Source organism: Acipenser ruthenus, chromosome 20, assembly GCF_902713425.1.
Source record: "Acipenser ruthenus chromosome 20, fAciRut3.2 maternal haplotype, whole genome shotgun sequence".
NCBI lineage: Eukaryota > Metazoa > Chordata > Actinopteri > Acipenseriformes > Acipenseridae > Acipenser > Acipenser ruthenus.
In genome coordinates, this window is record NC_081208.1 from 26,221,144 (window position 1) to 26,237,588 (window position 16,445).

The 16,445-nt window shown below is 36.9% G+C and overlaps 1 protein-coding gene across 1 annotated transcript in view; it reads left to right on the plus strand.

Annotated features, from left to right (window-relative positions):
- The window catches only part of LOC117425684 (cadherin-11-like), a 46,453-nt gene extending 30,419 nt beyond the window's left edge, over nt 1-16,034 (plus strand). The window contains 11 exon segments of the mRNA XM_034042840.3: nt 2,049-2,168; nt 4,485-4,652; nt 5,962-6,149; nt 8,330-8,583; nt 8,695-8,831; nt 9,630-9,757; nt 10,029-10,146; nt 12,957-13,211; nt 14,292-14,413; nt 14,415-14,454; nt 14,457-16,034. Of these exon segments, the coding sequence (XP_033898731.3) occupies nt 2,049-2,168; nt 4,485-4,652; nt 5,962-6,149; nt 8,330-8,583; nt 8,695-8,831; nt 9,630-9,757; nt 10,029-10,146; nt 12,957-13,211; nt 14,292-14,413; nt 14,415-14,454; nt 14,457-14,791 (1,865 nt within the window). The 3' untranslated portion in view covers nt 14,792-16,034.
- The last annotated feature ends 411 nt before the right edge of the window (nt 16,035-16,445 follow it).

Here is a 16,445-nt window from a genome sequence, read left to right on the forward strand (position 1 = left end):
TAGCTTCCAATTGATAGACAACCAATATCAGCAATGTCATGCACTGAAGGGTTTAGTTGATAAGGGTGGAAAATGAATCACTTTTTATCACTTTATTTTTGTGTTGATTTGTTTTTCTCACTCTTTTATTGCTATATAAATACACTGGCTATCGAAATTAAACAATACAGTCAATTCATAAAGTGCAATCCTCCTACAAAAAGTGCTTCACTTAAATCTGCACCATTATAAATACTGAATTTGTTAACACTATCCAGCTCCAAAAATATTTGGACTCAGAACAATTCTAAGCACATGACTACTGTTTATTAAACCTTTGGTACAGTGGCCATTTTATGTTATACTATTTATTTTAACAATACATGAAATAAAAAGCACACCATGTTAACTGAAGTCTGTGTAAAATCAATGTGTTAAACACTGAATCTGGGTTTAAAAGTAAAACACATGGAAACAGCCCAGTATATTAAAAAATGCAAACCTTTTACAGAAACCATAACTTTTAGCTAAGATAAAAAAAAAGAGCAACATATTATGTAGTACAGTGCACTATTAGCAACTGGTTAAGCTATAGGTTAAATGGAAATCTGGAAGTTAGTAATGGCACTCAATAAATGAGGCTTTGCAGCACTATAGTGTTAATATCTGTCTGACATTCAAATGAAATAACATAGGCTTACTCTTTTCAAATTCAATATATTGGACATTTATATCAAGTTGATATACCTGTAAAAACGATATCATTTACAGTAACTTCCATTAGAGGATTGCTTAGAATACTTACACACAGTTGGAAATGCAGTTTTGTGGACTTCAGTCTTGCATGTTTCATACACCCCATCAACAGTCAATGCTGCCTGTCGTCTCATTTGACTAAAGAATTAACACTTTTGGATTGGAGTAATCTATCATGATCAAAAACACATCCTTATAACTGTAAATCACTAACTATTCATTGTAGTCCCTTGAGTGTTCCTGAATAATATAGACAAGAAGAAGAAGTAATCTGGCCACAGTAATGAGTCTGGTGACACAGAATTGATTGCAGCCGATAACATTGCCTCATGCTGCTGTTTGTACATATACCAATTGTCTCAATCAAACCTGGTACATCTTAACATTAAGTAAGTCCTCGTATACAGTATTGTATCACAGTAAAATGTGGCATTAAAGCACACAAGTGGAAAGTGCAGTTTTTGTGCAATGTGAAAATAAAAAAAAAACATGAAGATGTTGAGTAACTGTTTATTTGAACTATATCTGATATGTTATAAAATATATTTGAGTTATATATGTATACAGTATATATATATATATATATATATATATATATATATATATATATATATATATATATATATATATACATATATACTGCATTGGTATTAAAGAAAGTAGCTTAGAAAAGGGATTTATTTATCTAAGCCTGTGGAATTAGAGTATACATTTAATACATTTTTCAGAGCATGCCCATTTCTTATATCCCAGTAATGCTGACCAATGCACCAGTGCACCACACTGTACTTTGTCACCCCTGTAGCATATTGTATTTGCAAGGTGGCTTCAATACCCTACGGTTTCATGTGATGTATTATATTCTGTGGCTAAAGACTGGCATTACAGAACCTCCATTCCCTACAATTAAAATACGGTGCCATACTAGGTGTGTATTGGGACATTAGCTATTCCAGAGTCCAAAATAAATATATCATAGGGGGCTAGGTAGAACAACAGGCTAAGGCACCACTGTCCCTTACTTTTCAGATGTCAGAAATGAAATGATTCTGATAGCAATTTTAGTAGGCAATTCAGTGAATCAGTCAATCAGTGTATTCTTAAGAGGCCCTGGACTGAAAGGAATGGGGTGTGCAGGCCAGGATTAACCTGAGCTGTATAACATGTATACAACATTCCAGAATATGTCCGGTTTATACATAACTGGAACTATTTCATTTTGCCTGTCAGACAAAATCATCTGTTCTGCTGTTTTGTGTGACTTCAGAAGTCCACACAGTTCTCTGTTGATTAGGGTATATTTTTTGCTGCAGGTACCTCAGTCATGCAGGTGACAGCGTCCGACGCTGACGACCCCACGTATGGAAACAGTGCGAGACTTGTGTACAGTATATTGGAGGGTCAACCTTACTTCTCAGTGGAGCCACATACAGGTAAATAAGGAGTTCATCTTTGGCCTCCAATTACACTACACAGAAAGAACTGGTGATGTAATCAAAAAAGGGCAAATAGCATTACAATATTTTTTGATTAGTAACTAGTGATTGTTAAGTTATTTGTATGTATTTATCCAGATTAAAGTCAATAACATGGAATCTCAGAGTGTTTAAGATAATCAACTTAGTGAACCTTTCGATTATCTCTGACCATTGTAGAAAAATGCATTGATTGTTTTTGTTGAGAATTAGATATATTTTGATTTTCCTATCCAGCCTCTTTGACAATCAACCGTTTTATATAATATTACAGAGGTGGCCAAACCATGGCTCTTTTGCAGTTCAAGTGCAGCTCCCGGTGAAATGCTGGGTGACGCACGCTTTGCAGCTCGAATGAACTGAAGAAAGAATAATAAACAAAAACGAAAAGAGAGAAAGTAAAAATAAACACAACAAGTTTATTATTTGTGCTCTCTATACTCATTTGTGTTAATTATTCTTTCTTCTCTCTCATGCTCTCTCTCTCCTGTTTCTTTGAGTCTGCATGTTCACTGCAAGGATTCGTCACTTGTTGACTTTTGACACCACTCGCTGGTGCATGCGTATTTTGAAGCCGGATGTGCAGTTGAAAGTAAATTTCATAATTTTGAATTAAGTGCTCGTTCGTTTCATGGACAATGGCATTGAGCAAACCCTCCACGAGTAATAAACAAAAGTATGAGGCTTTAAACCAGACTGGGAGGAAGAGTTTGCTTTCACTGAAAACAGTGGTAAACCTGTGTCTCATCTGCAACAAATCATACACACTGTAGCCTGTATTACAAGGTGAGCAACCTCAAACATCATTATGAAACAAATCACAACACATTTTCATATTAATATCCTCCTGGATCAGACTTAAGGCAGCATTCCGATCTTCAAGGGAAGAGCTTGTCAAAAAAAAAATCCTTACAAAAATGTGTGTTTTTATGCAGTGTTTTTGGTTAAATCAGGTCAGTTGTAATTGTATTTTGCTTCATAATAACAGAATATATTTTATTTAAAGTGCGTAATACATACTGTATAAACAGAAATAATGGAAAAACACCATAGTTACATTTAAAGTTTAATGGAGATCTACAGTACAATACAAATAACACAAACTGTGTAGGGAATGCTCTATCCCTTGTTCTTGTGTATTTTGCTGCCATCAAGAGATAGCCTAACAACTACTGTACTGCACAACAATGCTAGTATTTAAAATGTCTTGCTTGCAAACAGTACGTGTCTTGCGGCTCTCGACCATATGGAAATGTTGGTATGCGGTCAGGAGGTTTGGCCACCCCTGTAATATTATATTGTATTATGTTATATTATAAAGAAGAAAGAACTTTGATACAGGTTAAAACATTAAAACACATTTCCTTGGCATATTCACAAGGGTTGAGCATGTGGTTCCAGCAAATAAGAAGCTAACAGACACAGCACACTCATTTTTTTTTTTCATTCACAATTATTACACCAGTTACATAACATTCTTCTTGCTAAGGTGTCTGTTGCCAGAATCCTGTTAATAAAATAAAGCTGTATATTTAATTGGAGTTCATCCAAGGTTCACATTTCTGACATGAATTGAGATTATCTGAATTTCAAGTAGAAAGCTTGGATAAGGGAGTCATTAAGGTAGCATAGAACACCATCCACATAATCTGTGACTGGGTTTCAAATAGTGCCAAGTCAATCGTATGAAAAACAACTGCAGCTTAAAGCAACAGTAACACTTATAAAAACAAATCATGTTACTTACTTAGGGCCTTTCAAATCTAAAAAAGAGTACACTAAATGTAGGCACCTTGGTTCTGTTTATTTTACCCTGGCAACATTGGAGGTACCTGCGCTGTATGTCATCCTTAGGCGCCATGTTTAGCTCTTACTCATACCATATTGAAATGGTATGGATATTTCTTACATTACATTCTTGAGGGCAACAGTTCTGGGTCCTGAATCACCAAAATGTACCATTTGTTACTAGGCGCTTTTCTACATTGAGAATATAGGTCACAGTGACCTACTTTTTAACAGTATTGACACACACAATGTCTGATGTGTATCCTTGGTGAGAGATATGCACATTATTTAACTTACTGTACTTGTTAAAATGTGGTTGCTATATTATAATTATGTAAAAGTGTATTATGTTGGGAATGTCTTACATACTAGCACACTGTAAAACAAAGGATGATAATAGAGGCTTCTAACTGCAAATATAAACACACCATTGAATAAAACGTGTTGCAGCTGTGGACTCTTTAATAATGTCTATCTGTCTCCTAGGGATTATCAGGACAGCCTTACCCAACATGGACAGAGAGGCCAAGGAGGAATACAATGTTGTCATTCAAGCCAAGGACATGGGGGGACACATGGGGGGCTTGTCAGGGACCACCAAAGTGACAATCACACTGACAGACGTCAATGACAACCCACCAAAGTTTCCACAGAGTAAGTGCAGCTGGGGAGGTTACAGTTATCCAGCATTAAGCAATGATACTGTATACAGACCAGGGTCAAGGATAGCCTCATATAAAACAGACATTTTCTGCAGATCCATGCTTGCTGTTTAAACTATATATCTAGTAAATCACATTCTCAATTTGGTAAGCCTTTATGATCAGTTTTTCATGTCCTCTTTTTTTTTGTAATCAGATAGGGAACAGTAGCAAAGCTCCCAAAAGTGTATGTTTTCCGCAATTTCAGCAGAAACAGGCACTGCATGTGATGTCCCTCAAGGAAGTGCACCCTCTGTAATACTCATGCTGCAGGCAGAGGTAGAGCTTAATGTTTTGACCAGTAGCCTGCTTCTTGTGATTTGTATTGCTGATGGGGAATTAGCTTTGAGTGCAGAATTTCCCTTGTTGATATTGTACATCCTGATGTGTGAACATGTGTCCTCTCACTGCATTCTAGGAAAACTTCCTGCCTTATACTGTTGTAGTGGCGTGTTCAGAACATTTAACCAGTCTATCTATCTGTATCTGTGATGGAAGTGTAACTTATCTGAATATTCTGTGAGCCATCTCAGTGCCTGTTTGCAGGCATTATCAAATCATTTGAATACCTTACTATAGCCTGGCCCACAAGATAACTTAAAAGGCTTTTAAACATTCTTAATACATATCCGTGTCTTGTGTATTGCCATGTGATCTAAAGTCTGTTATCTCAGCATGTGCCTTATGTCAGTGTAATCCAGGGTCATCGGTTTAAATGAAATGATTGCTGGCCACCTGTGACATCCCCCGAGTCTGAGAATGTGTTAGAAATAGGGGGGGTTCAGACAGCAAACTCGTATGAAAATCTCATGGCAGTAAATAATTTCCTACAATGATGAAAGAAATCCAGGCCAAAAAAAGACTGTCATCTCTGAAAATTGAATTCTGTAATATATAAGAGCTGCATCTCTGTTGCAAATCAATTTCAGTCATAGGCTAGACAACAGCTCTAATAGACTTTAACAGGGGCTCTTGGTTAGACAGGAGTTGGGGAGCTTTACTGCTGTAGCACCCTCAATAGGTACTTTGAGACTCTAGTTAAAAAGGTAATATATTTAGTGTTTAATTAAGGGTTGCTATAACTGTCTATAAAGACAATATTATAGGCAGTTCAAAACAACTGCAAAAACAACTTGTGCTCATTATATATTGAAGATAGGTAAATATAGGTGACGATAACTAGCTGGACAATAAGAACATTTCCTAAAAGTTGTAGATTGCTGTCGTCTAAACCAGTTTTAATGCTGGTCTTCTCTCCCCAGGCGTCTATGCTATGTCTGTCTCAGAAGCCTCAGTCCCTGGCGAGGAGGTGGGTCGAATCAAGGCGAAAGACCCCGATATGGGTGAGAATGGCCTGATCTCATATCGTGTGCTGGAAGGGGATGGTGCAGAAGTTTTTGAGGTCACCACTGACTCACTGACTCAGGAGGGAGTACTCAAGCTCAAGAAAGTAAGCAGCCGTCACCTGTGAATACTGTTTACTATTTGTAAATCTATTTATTTGTAATAAATATGTATGTACAATCATAAGTATGTATGTAAGTATGCGTGTGTGAATGTAAGTGTGCATGCATGTATGAGTGCATGTATTTGTGGGTGGATGAATAAATCTGTGATGCATACAGTAGTTGATTTACAGAGACTGATGGACAGGTGGACAAAATGGAGTGAGTCTCCATTTGATGAGTTCATCACCTGCAATGCTATGCAGAGAATAGGGAGAGAGAAATCACCAGCAATAATACATCATATGAATGGTGACTGACTGGCATAGGAGACCTTGCATGATGACAGAGGGGCTACAGTCTGTCCTGGGACAAGTTACGATAGCCGAGTGTGACAACGACACAGACAATACAGAATGCCTGCAACAATCACTTTGATGCTAAGCTGTTACACTCAGTAACATAATGCCTCTCTGTTATACCTCTTGGGAAATCATCACCTTTTGCTCTTCAAAGCATGTTGAAAATTAAAGTTGAAATTACTGACAGAACTGCCGGCGTTTTAATCAAGTATTCAGTTTCAAGTCGAGACAGGCACTGCAGTGTGAATATTAAGAGGCGGCCTTCCATTATTGTGGATATTATCTGGTGCTGATTAGTTTCAGCCACCAACTTATTAGATGCCAAAATAAAGGATTGAAGGGAACCTGCTTTGTCAAGAACTGCCTTCAGCCTGCTGGATAAAAGAATTGGGTCACATTTGTTTTCAATCTTGTAGCTTTATAAGTAAGATTAAAATCAAATAAAAAGTTTCAACAAGTCATCACAAACCAGGACATGCATGTTTTAGCGTGCCCCCCTTAAACCTTAATTCTCACTTTTCAATTTGAAATTTGAAAGCAGCAAGCTGCAGACTTTTAAATTGGTAAACACTGAGGGGTCATCAGTACAAATGAAGGGGTCACTGTCTCAATATAAACAGGCTTAGGTGCTCATGATAAGGGCATTCTTAGAGTTGGGAACCAACTCTGTACATTTATAAGAAAGGGTTCAATGGTAAAGTACAGGTTGTCAGAAAATAGTGACATTTTCCCAGTGTCATGAACACCACACTATTTAGACTGATAACAAAGCTTTGATTTAAAGTTAAGTTAAGCAGCTCCACTAAGATCATGTTTGACCAAATTCCCATATGTATACAATTCTCTAGTTTAATTATTTTAACTAATGTATATTCAAGTCCTGTGAGGTATGAACTGGATGTAAAGTTGATGTAATGATAGGTCTGTTTATATGTTAGTTGTGTAAATGGGTAGGCAGTCAGTAATGCGTGTCATCTCACATGCACTTCTACAGTATTAAAAAATGAGGCAATACTTTAGTCATAGTTTTCTACATCTCATATGCATATTTAGCAATTAACTAAATATGGTAGACTGGATTCAGTGATCACTTTTTTGCATTGTAAAGCTAGTATCTAATGTAGTTGGGAGTCTAATACAGCACCATAATTTATTCTTTGTTCACAATTTGTATTCATATCTTGAAATCAATTATGGATCCTGCTGGTTGGTGGATACCTCTTTTCTCTAACAACAGATATTAGTGTAGGTTAGTTTACAATCCTTAATACAAACACAAATCTGACCTCTTCAAGACAAATAGCCTTACTTTTTATTTTAGACACACTATTCTCTAAACTCATTTAATTGTTCCAAACCAATACACTTCTAAAGTGTATCTATTCTTTCTTTGGCAGAGAATGCAATTCCTCATCCCTTTCCGCGTCCAATCAATGTATAAGTACCTCCATTATCATCCATCAAGAAGTCACCCCACACATCAATTCATCAGCTTTCACTTCCGCCTCTCTCTTAGCATGCCATATATAATTTATTTCAGTGACTGAAACCCTATGTATACACAGAGCAGGAACAGCACAAGTATTGACTATATGAGCTCATCCACACAGCCATGTGAGCATGCCTCAAGCCTGCCCTGCTAGTAGTTAATGGAGGCGACCATCTTTGAGACTGCCTGAAAAAGAGACCTATGCCAATTGAACTCCTGTACACTGAGGGCAAAGCTAAGACCACCAAAATGTGAAAGTCCAGTGCATTAAGCCATTTATTTGTCTCTTTTATCACTCCTCACTTCTCTCTTTCTTTCCTTCTTTTCATTGTAGCACGTGGACTTTGAGACCAAAAGGGCGTATAGCCTAAAGGTGGAGGCATCAAACCTGATTCTAGACCCACGGTTTCTCAGCTGGGGGCCGTTCAAGGACACGGCAATGGTGAAAATCACGGTAGAAGATGCAGACGAGCCCCCTCTTTTTACCTCGCTCGGCTACATCTTTGAGGTGCAGGAGAACTCGCCTGCCAACACTGTGGTGGGTCGGGTTCATGCCAAAGACACAGATGCTGCCAACAGCCCCATTAGGTAGGAGGTGAAAAACATATGTCACCTTATTTTTCTTGTTTTGCATCATTTAACAGCATTTTTCTGTGGTGGCTATATCCGAAGGGTTTGATTTCTCCTCCTCCCTCTCAGGTACACCATTGACCAGCACACCAATCTGGACCGCTTGTTTAAGATTAACCTGAACGAGGGTATCATCCAGACCACCAAACCACTGGACCGGGAGGCCATGGCCTGGCATAACATCTCCATCATCGCTTCTGAAGCCCGTATGTCTTCCAGTTTATTCTATTTTTTATGAATATTTATTTTCATTAATATTTTCTTTCATTGCCAAGAATGCTTATAAAGGCAGTGTTATCTGGAAGTCCTTTGAGTAAGGCTGCCGTATTGCAATATGATCTGAGCTAAGATGCATTTTAAAGACATGTTTATTGTATTTCATGCCAGAAACAGGCTTTCATTCTGTGTTGCAATCCCCCTTCTGTTTTTATTTGACTCATTTGTTGGTCTTAATTGTTCAAAAAACAAACAGACAAAAAAAGCCAAGTTGAAAGGGTAACTAAAGTACTGGTATACATATTACTTAGCATTAAACTAATCTAATGCTGATGATTAATACTAATGATTAACCATGATGCCTTCTTTGTTTTGTTTAATTTAGTCCTTATTAGGTATGAAAGTGTTAAAACATAATTGTGATTTTTTTTTTTGATACTTTTAATAACATGTCCCTGCTAATAAATCAGTTTTGACCATTTCACAACAGTTATGCATCAGGTCTTCTTGTAAAAATGTCTTCTGAATTCACAACATCGGCAGCTTGAGTACAACCTGTTCAATCAGAAACATTTAATTAGTTCTCGACTTTTCTCCTAAAGTTAAGCATTTTGATTGGTTTATCTGTCCTACCTGCTCGCTGCCGCAGAGGTTCAAAGGGATGGGAACAGAAAGCTTGGAAAGAAATGCATTGTATTTTAAACCCTACAGCCTGTTCAGTAACACTTTAATAAGTTCATTTATACAGCCTTCACCAATGAATTAAATTTTGCTCTCTTTATATCTAGGTGCAGTGGACCCTCGTCAAGAGGCCAAAGTTCACGTTGCCATCAAAGTCCTAGACATCAATGACAACCCCCCTGAATTTGCTGCCCAGTATGAAGCATTTGTATGTGAAAATGCCAAGTATGGCAAGGTAATCCTTCAGAAATGATGTATATTGATGTACTTGTACATTTTCTTGTTCTAAAGAATATACTTGTTTTTGGCTTAAATACGGATATACAAAACACCAAACAAAAATAAACAGCCGATTTAAGGGGTTTAAAGTAAGAAAGTTGTATTACTAAGTACTTTTTTTTAAAGAAAGCTTTATCAATCTGTCAAATTTAAAATGTTAAGAACATTAGGGCTTCAAACAGATGATGATTGCTCATTCACATTGCATTTGGTGTATTTCTCTAAAGCTGATTCATACCATCAGTGCAATGGATAAGGACGAGACAGCCAACGGACCCCGCTTTCTTTTTGAGTTAGCTCAGGAGGTTGCAAACAACCCAAACTTCACTGTCCGGGATAACAGAGGTCAGTACTCGCCTACAGAATATGATGCCATACCCTGTAACCATATATTTTCTTTCGCTTATCTTGAACATCCTGTAATGCTGTAAACTCATATTTCACATATTTTTACATCTACCTTTTTCTGAAAAAAAAAAAAAAAGTTATTGGGCTGCCGAGTGGCGCATCCAGTAAAAGCACTCGCGTGGAGAGCAGGATGCGCCCTATAGTCTGGACATCGCTGGTTCGAGTCCAGGCTATTCTTTTGCCGAATGAGGACAGGAGCTCCAGGGGGAGGCGCACAATTACTGAATCATCCTCCTCATTGCCCAGTGTCCAAAGCACCTCATATAAACACCCAAGATATTGGTGTTCGTAGAAGCCTCTAGTTAGAGATGTAAATTTAAATTCAAGTGCAAACTGCGATAAACGGTAAAGCACAGAAAATGAAGGCAAAACTGGGTTAATACTAAATACTAAAATACACTGCTATCACTGGATCATTCTAATATGCATATATATATATATATATATATATATATATATATATATATATATATATATATATATACCTTTTCATGTAGCCCCTTTTTATTTCAGTTCATCACTAATACGTTTATTATTGCAAGTCACTGCGGAAAAAGAGCTTCCGCTCATTTGCAATTCAAATAACTGGTAGCAGTAATTACAGTAGTAGCTGGGTTAGTAATTATACCCAGTCTCTTAATAGCCCATCTCTATAAAAAAAAAGTTTCTCAAATGAAGCCATCTTCAGCTTAGAAACAGAGAGATAATACGTTTGAGCCTGCTGTGCAGAAACTGTGCACTTTTCATTCCTTCTAAATATTTAATACAATTAGATTGGAATAAAATTACAGCGTAATACAGTACAAGGCTAAGAGCAACTCAGGGAGGCATGAAACGCTTATTGCATTTCTGAAGAGCTAATACTTTAAACTTGAGCTCAAGAAAAACTTGAAGCACCAGTGTATGTTGTATTATGTTATATAATATACAGAATAATATACAGTATATATATATATAGCTCAAAAATGTATCTGTTGTTAGCCAAGATGCCCTTCTTGTATATTCCCATGTTACTGTAGTTTTACACTTTGCGTTAAATTAAACACTAAGGGCCCTATTCATAAAAGTACTTGCCGACTGCCGTCATAAAACGAATTTAGTTTAAAACTAACAAAAGTCGGCCATATTGCTATTCATAAAATGATCTGAGAATACAGGCAACTGTTGCAAAGCACCTTACGAATGGGTATACAAGAACGAAAATCCACCTCTTTTTGATGACATCATCAGCATTTTTAATGTTCCCTGGGTGGTGTCGGTAGCTGTTGCAAAAAGAAAAACTGAATCCACCAACAGTACTACCGAAACCCGAGTCTGCAGCTGCCAGTCACGGGCAGTTTGCAAAACCTGATTCCGATGCCTCTATCACGTCTGCCAAATATTCATGACATGTCATAATTTTTAAAAAAAAGGTATTTTTTAAATAAATAGAATCCTCCTACTGCGGCTCGATCAGTGTTTTTTGCAATACCAAGCTGCATCAGCAGAACTGGTATGCAGTATATTGTAATGCTCCATGAAAATAAACAGGTTCACACAGGCAGTATTCATCCAAACTGTTTATTGTGAACATAGGTAAAATAAAATAAAAAGAAAAGGACAGATGAAAACTTTATGCTAATGAGGTAATCGTTAACCTTTCTCTCAATTTGTTAAAAACACGCCTTCAGAGACGACACTCGCTGGGGCTTAACAAGGCATCGGAATTATCTCTTATATAAATAGAAACTGACGTTAAATAGGCGGCTATGGACGAAATCCGATCATGTACTCCTGTTTTCTCATTTCAACAGGCTAACCCTTTATGACCACTAAATGGCCATATATTAATTTAAGCAATGCCTAAATGTATTCTTAATTTGTTTATTTAACACTGTGTAATGGAAAACAAAATCAAATGATGTGCATAATTCATACTGTACTATTCACAACTTGTAAAGCCTTGTAAAAGAATTATGCTCAAATAATTACGCTCAAATAATTGTTTAGGCTCATCCTGTGAGTGCTAATTTGGGCCTTGATGGCACCTTCTGTAAACACCCCACAGTGATGACACACACTAATACATGACCTTCTTAGCTGCCAGGATGAAGTACCTTCCAGGGGAAACAATAGGCATTCATTTTAAGTCCCTTCTATACATAAAAAAATAATTTTGAAAAAAAAGCAAAATAAAAACAAGTACACTTAATTTTATTTTATGAAACAATAAAGTACAAGTGCTTCAAAGGGTACAAGTTGACCTGTGTACAAATGTAAAACAGGCTTGGTGACTGCATTGCGCTGCGCTTATCTTATGAATCTCTGGGTTTGAAATAAAACCAATATAGGCAGTCATCCTCTGCAACAGAGTCTTTGCTTATGCTGTGCATGTACATTATATTAAACCATAATTTTATCTTTTGGGGATCTCTAATCACATTACCTTTCCACAATCTCATATTCATCTGACTGCCCTGCATGCCTTATTGGTTTTCAGGAAGTCAAAAATATTGAACATCTGACAGATCCTCAGAGTTTTTTTTTTCTTTTTCTGATCACGTTCTAAAATAAATATCTGTACAATAACTATACTTTGGGCATTGCATGCAGTCTTAAATTCAGAGTAACACACTTTTTAGAATATCTCCTTTTGTTGTTTTGACGTTAACATCTTGAATAGTCGACATACATGCTTGTGCAGGTCAGTTGTTAGTTGAAGAATTCCTTGCGAACATGCTGCTATCATGACTATCCTATCTCCTCAGACAGTACAGCAGGGATCTATGTGCGCCGTGAAGGAGGGTTCAGTCGACAGAAACAGGACCTGTATCTCCTGCCCATCGAGATTAATGACAATGGCAGCCCCCCACTGAGCAGTACCAACACCCTCACTATCCGTGTGTGTGGCTGTGACAGTGAAGGCACTCTGCAATCCTGCAACGTGGAGCCCTACATCCTGCCTGCGGGACTTAGCACTGGGGCCCTTATCGCCATTCTCGCCTGCATCGTCATCCTACTTTGTGAGAGTCACATTCTGCCTTTCTTACTGTCTTGAGAAAGTAAATCAAGTAGACACATGTTTATGCTAATTTCTCTGATGAATACAAAACTTTATTCCACTTCACATAGTTTCTTTTAGTCTTACATTAGAATTGATGACATGGTGTGATCCACTAAACAGGAGAAGAAACAGATAAACAGTATGTTAATAAACATTCTTTTCAGCTAAACAGTACTTTTAAAAATTAGAATAACCTAATAAACCTTTTCTAAAACAGTTCAAACGGGGGTTTCATGAACTGCAAACTTTTTCATTATTCAAAGAATGGTTCTTCAAACAGCCCTTAAAGTGTTGTTACCATGAGTGCTTTGAGTGGAGTTATCTTTCCTAGACCTGTGTACAGGTCTGCAATGTTGAAAAAGTTCCGGATGACATGGAAGCATTTGGCTTTGCAAGATCCACATAACAAAAGTAGAAACAGATAAATGCAATCTGTCTTACTTTTACTGACATTCCACACTAGGGGAGAATAAACAGTTGGCAGCATTTTGCAGTTTTTAAATGCATACAAATTACACAATAGTGTTATCTACTTCATTTGTCATCTGCTCTCCATTTAAATGGTTAAATACATAATTATAATGGCTTTTCACATATTAAGGTTAAGATGAAAATAATCCTTAAATGCATGTGGTGAGGTACAGAAAGCGGACCTCCTATTGCATGTTAGTGAAGTGACACTTCAAAACCCACCAGTTTGAACAGCATTCAATGTTTCCATCAATGCAGTTTCATCCTTGAAGGATGATGTCAGTGTTACATTAAGAACAATTTTGTGAAATGCATTTCTGAAACCATTCACAATCCAATGTAATGGAAATACACCTGTAGTTACATAGTTACATTTATTTGTTTAAATAAATATACAGTATACAGTGCCTTATAAAATTCTTTATATAAATCTGGACTCCGACTTGGTATCAGTCCAAATAGTTATCAGTTGTTTTTCCAGTATTTCAGTTTCTTTCCTGTTTAGAAATGTACGTGTTTTACTCATGAAAGTTTCTATCGCCCCCTTTCCCTCTCTGTGTCCCCTCAGTGATTGTTGTGTTGTTCGTGGCACTGCGGCGGCAAAAGAAAGAGCCGCTTATTGTGTTTGAGGAGGAAGACGTGCGGGAGAACATTATTACCTATGATGATGAAGGCGGTGGAGAAGAGGACCACAGAGGCCTTCGACATTGCCACTCTGCAGAACCCTGATGTGCCAACGGTTTCCTTCCACGCAAAGACATCAAGCCCGAGCAGCAGTACCCAGCCCGACCTGGCCTTCGGCCTGCGCCAAACAGCGTTGTTGTGGACGACTTCATCAAGACCCGCATCTCTGAAGCGGACTACGACCCCACAGCACCCCCGTACGATTCTATCCAGATCTACGGTTACGAGGGCCGCGGCTCCATTGCTGGCTCACTCAGCTCTCTAGAATCGGCCACCACAGACTCCGACCTGGACTACGACTACCTCCAGAGCTGGGGTCCTCGTTTTAAGAAGCTGGCGGATCTGTATGGCTCCAAAGACACGGCCGATAACGATGACTCTTAACGGCTGGAACGTTCTTTTTGTCTGCACCCCTTAAGATAATGTAGTATATTATGTACTATAAGTATACTACCAGTATACCGCTGATATATTTATAGTATACTTTTTGACTTAAGTATACTTGTAGTGTACTGCATTCTAATAAGGGGTCCGACCTTGAAGAGACTCCAATTCTGAGAAGAAGCCAAAATAAAATAAAAAAACCCTCAGTAGGATGTATCGATACACACACAGACACTCACACAAAAACATTGTATCAAATGAATAGCTCTGTATTTTCCTTTTTTTAATTATAATTATGATGGTGATTATTAATTAAGGGGTCGGTGAGGCCAGGAATAAGACCACAGGTAAAAATAAATGTTTTATACTGTGAAGGAGCTCACAAAGGAACAATGGTTGCCTTACATGAAAAAATGAAGAGTTTTGATGACTGCAGTACTCCTATCACCCTGTTTATAAACACTCTTTGTTAATCTGAAGAAGGACAATAAAGAAACATGCATTATACTCTGTTTTTAAACTTCAGAAGACAAAGTCCCTTTCCTTCCTGGCAAATGAATAATTAATCATGAAGAGAAAGCTGTGAGCTCAAATATCGCCTTAAATAACGAACACTCCTGCAGCATAGTGCATTTTTTAACTTGAAAAGAAAAAAATCATAAAGCAAGCTAAAATCCATCTAACGTATGTACAGAACAATGTGCAGTATCTCTCCTGAGGAAAAAAACTTGCGCCTGTTGATTCTTGTAAATCTTTTTATTATTATTATTATTATTATTATTATTATTATTATTATTATTATTATTATTATTATATTATTATTATTGTGGGTTTCTTTTCTTTTTTTCTTGGCTGATATTATCATTTTTAAGGAATATGGGCCAAAGAGGGAAAACAAATATGTCCTGTCGCAGTGAAAGACCCCTAATGTTTAAGTCAATTTTATGGTACCTATTTGTACAATTTTAAAAGTTCTTATTTTAGTATACATAGAGATATCAGTATTTCAACATGTAAGAAAATGTTACGACATCACACTTATATTTTATGAACATTGTATTGTTGCTTTATTATGTGCTTCAGTCTAAGAAGCGAAAACTTTGAAATAAATGCCCTTTTTATAAAATAAAGTTTTTTTTTTAAATTATTTTCTTGAATTTATTTTGTTAAGGAAATGTGTACAAACTGTTACAAAGCAGTACCATTCTAGATATCAATATGCATTAAATTCTCATTTATCACACACTAGCCCATGCAGCATTTTTTATAATCTAATATAATAAAGTTCTGTATTGCTTGTTGTCGGGGGCTTACTCTACAGTCTATGTCAGTGAGTTATTAGACAGAAAGTGATTTACATTTTATGTTTTATTTAAAATAGTAACAGCTTTCATAACTTTAACAACATGTATAACATTACGGCTGCAATTTCTTTCAGTCGCACTTTGTTGCTGGGGTTAATGAGCGCATGTTTCCCGTAATAACCGCTGGGTATTAGGGGAAATACCATATAAATCATATTTAAGTTACTTATTTTTAAATGCTGATACTGTTCAAAAGGCTCAAGCTCAATAAAAAAATGTAAAAAATCAATAAACAATCTACATCATTTACAACGTTATTTCTTCCGTGGCTATGACTTTGTATACCACTC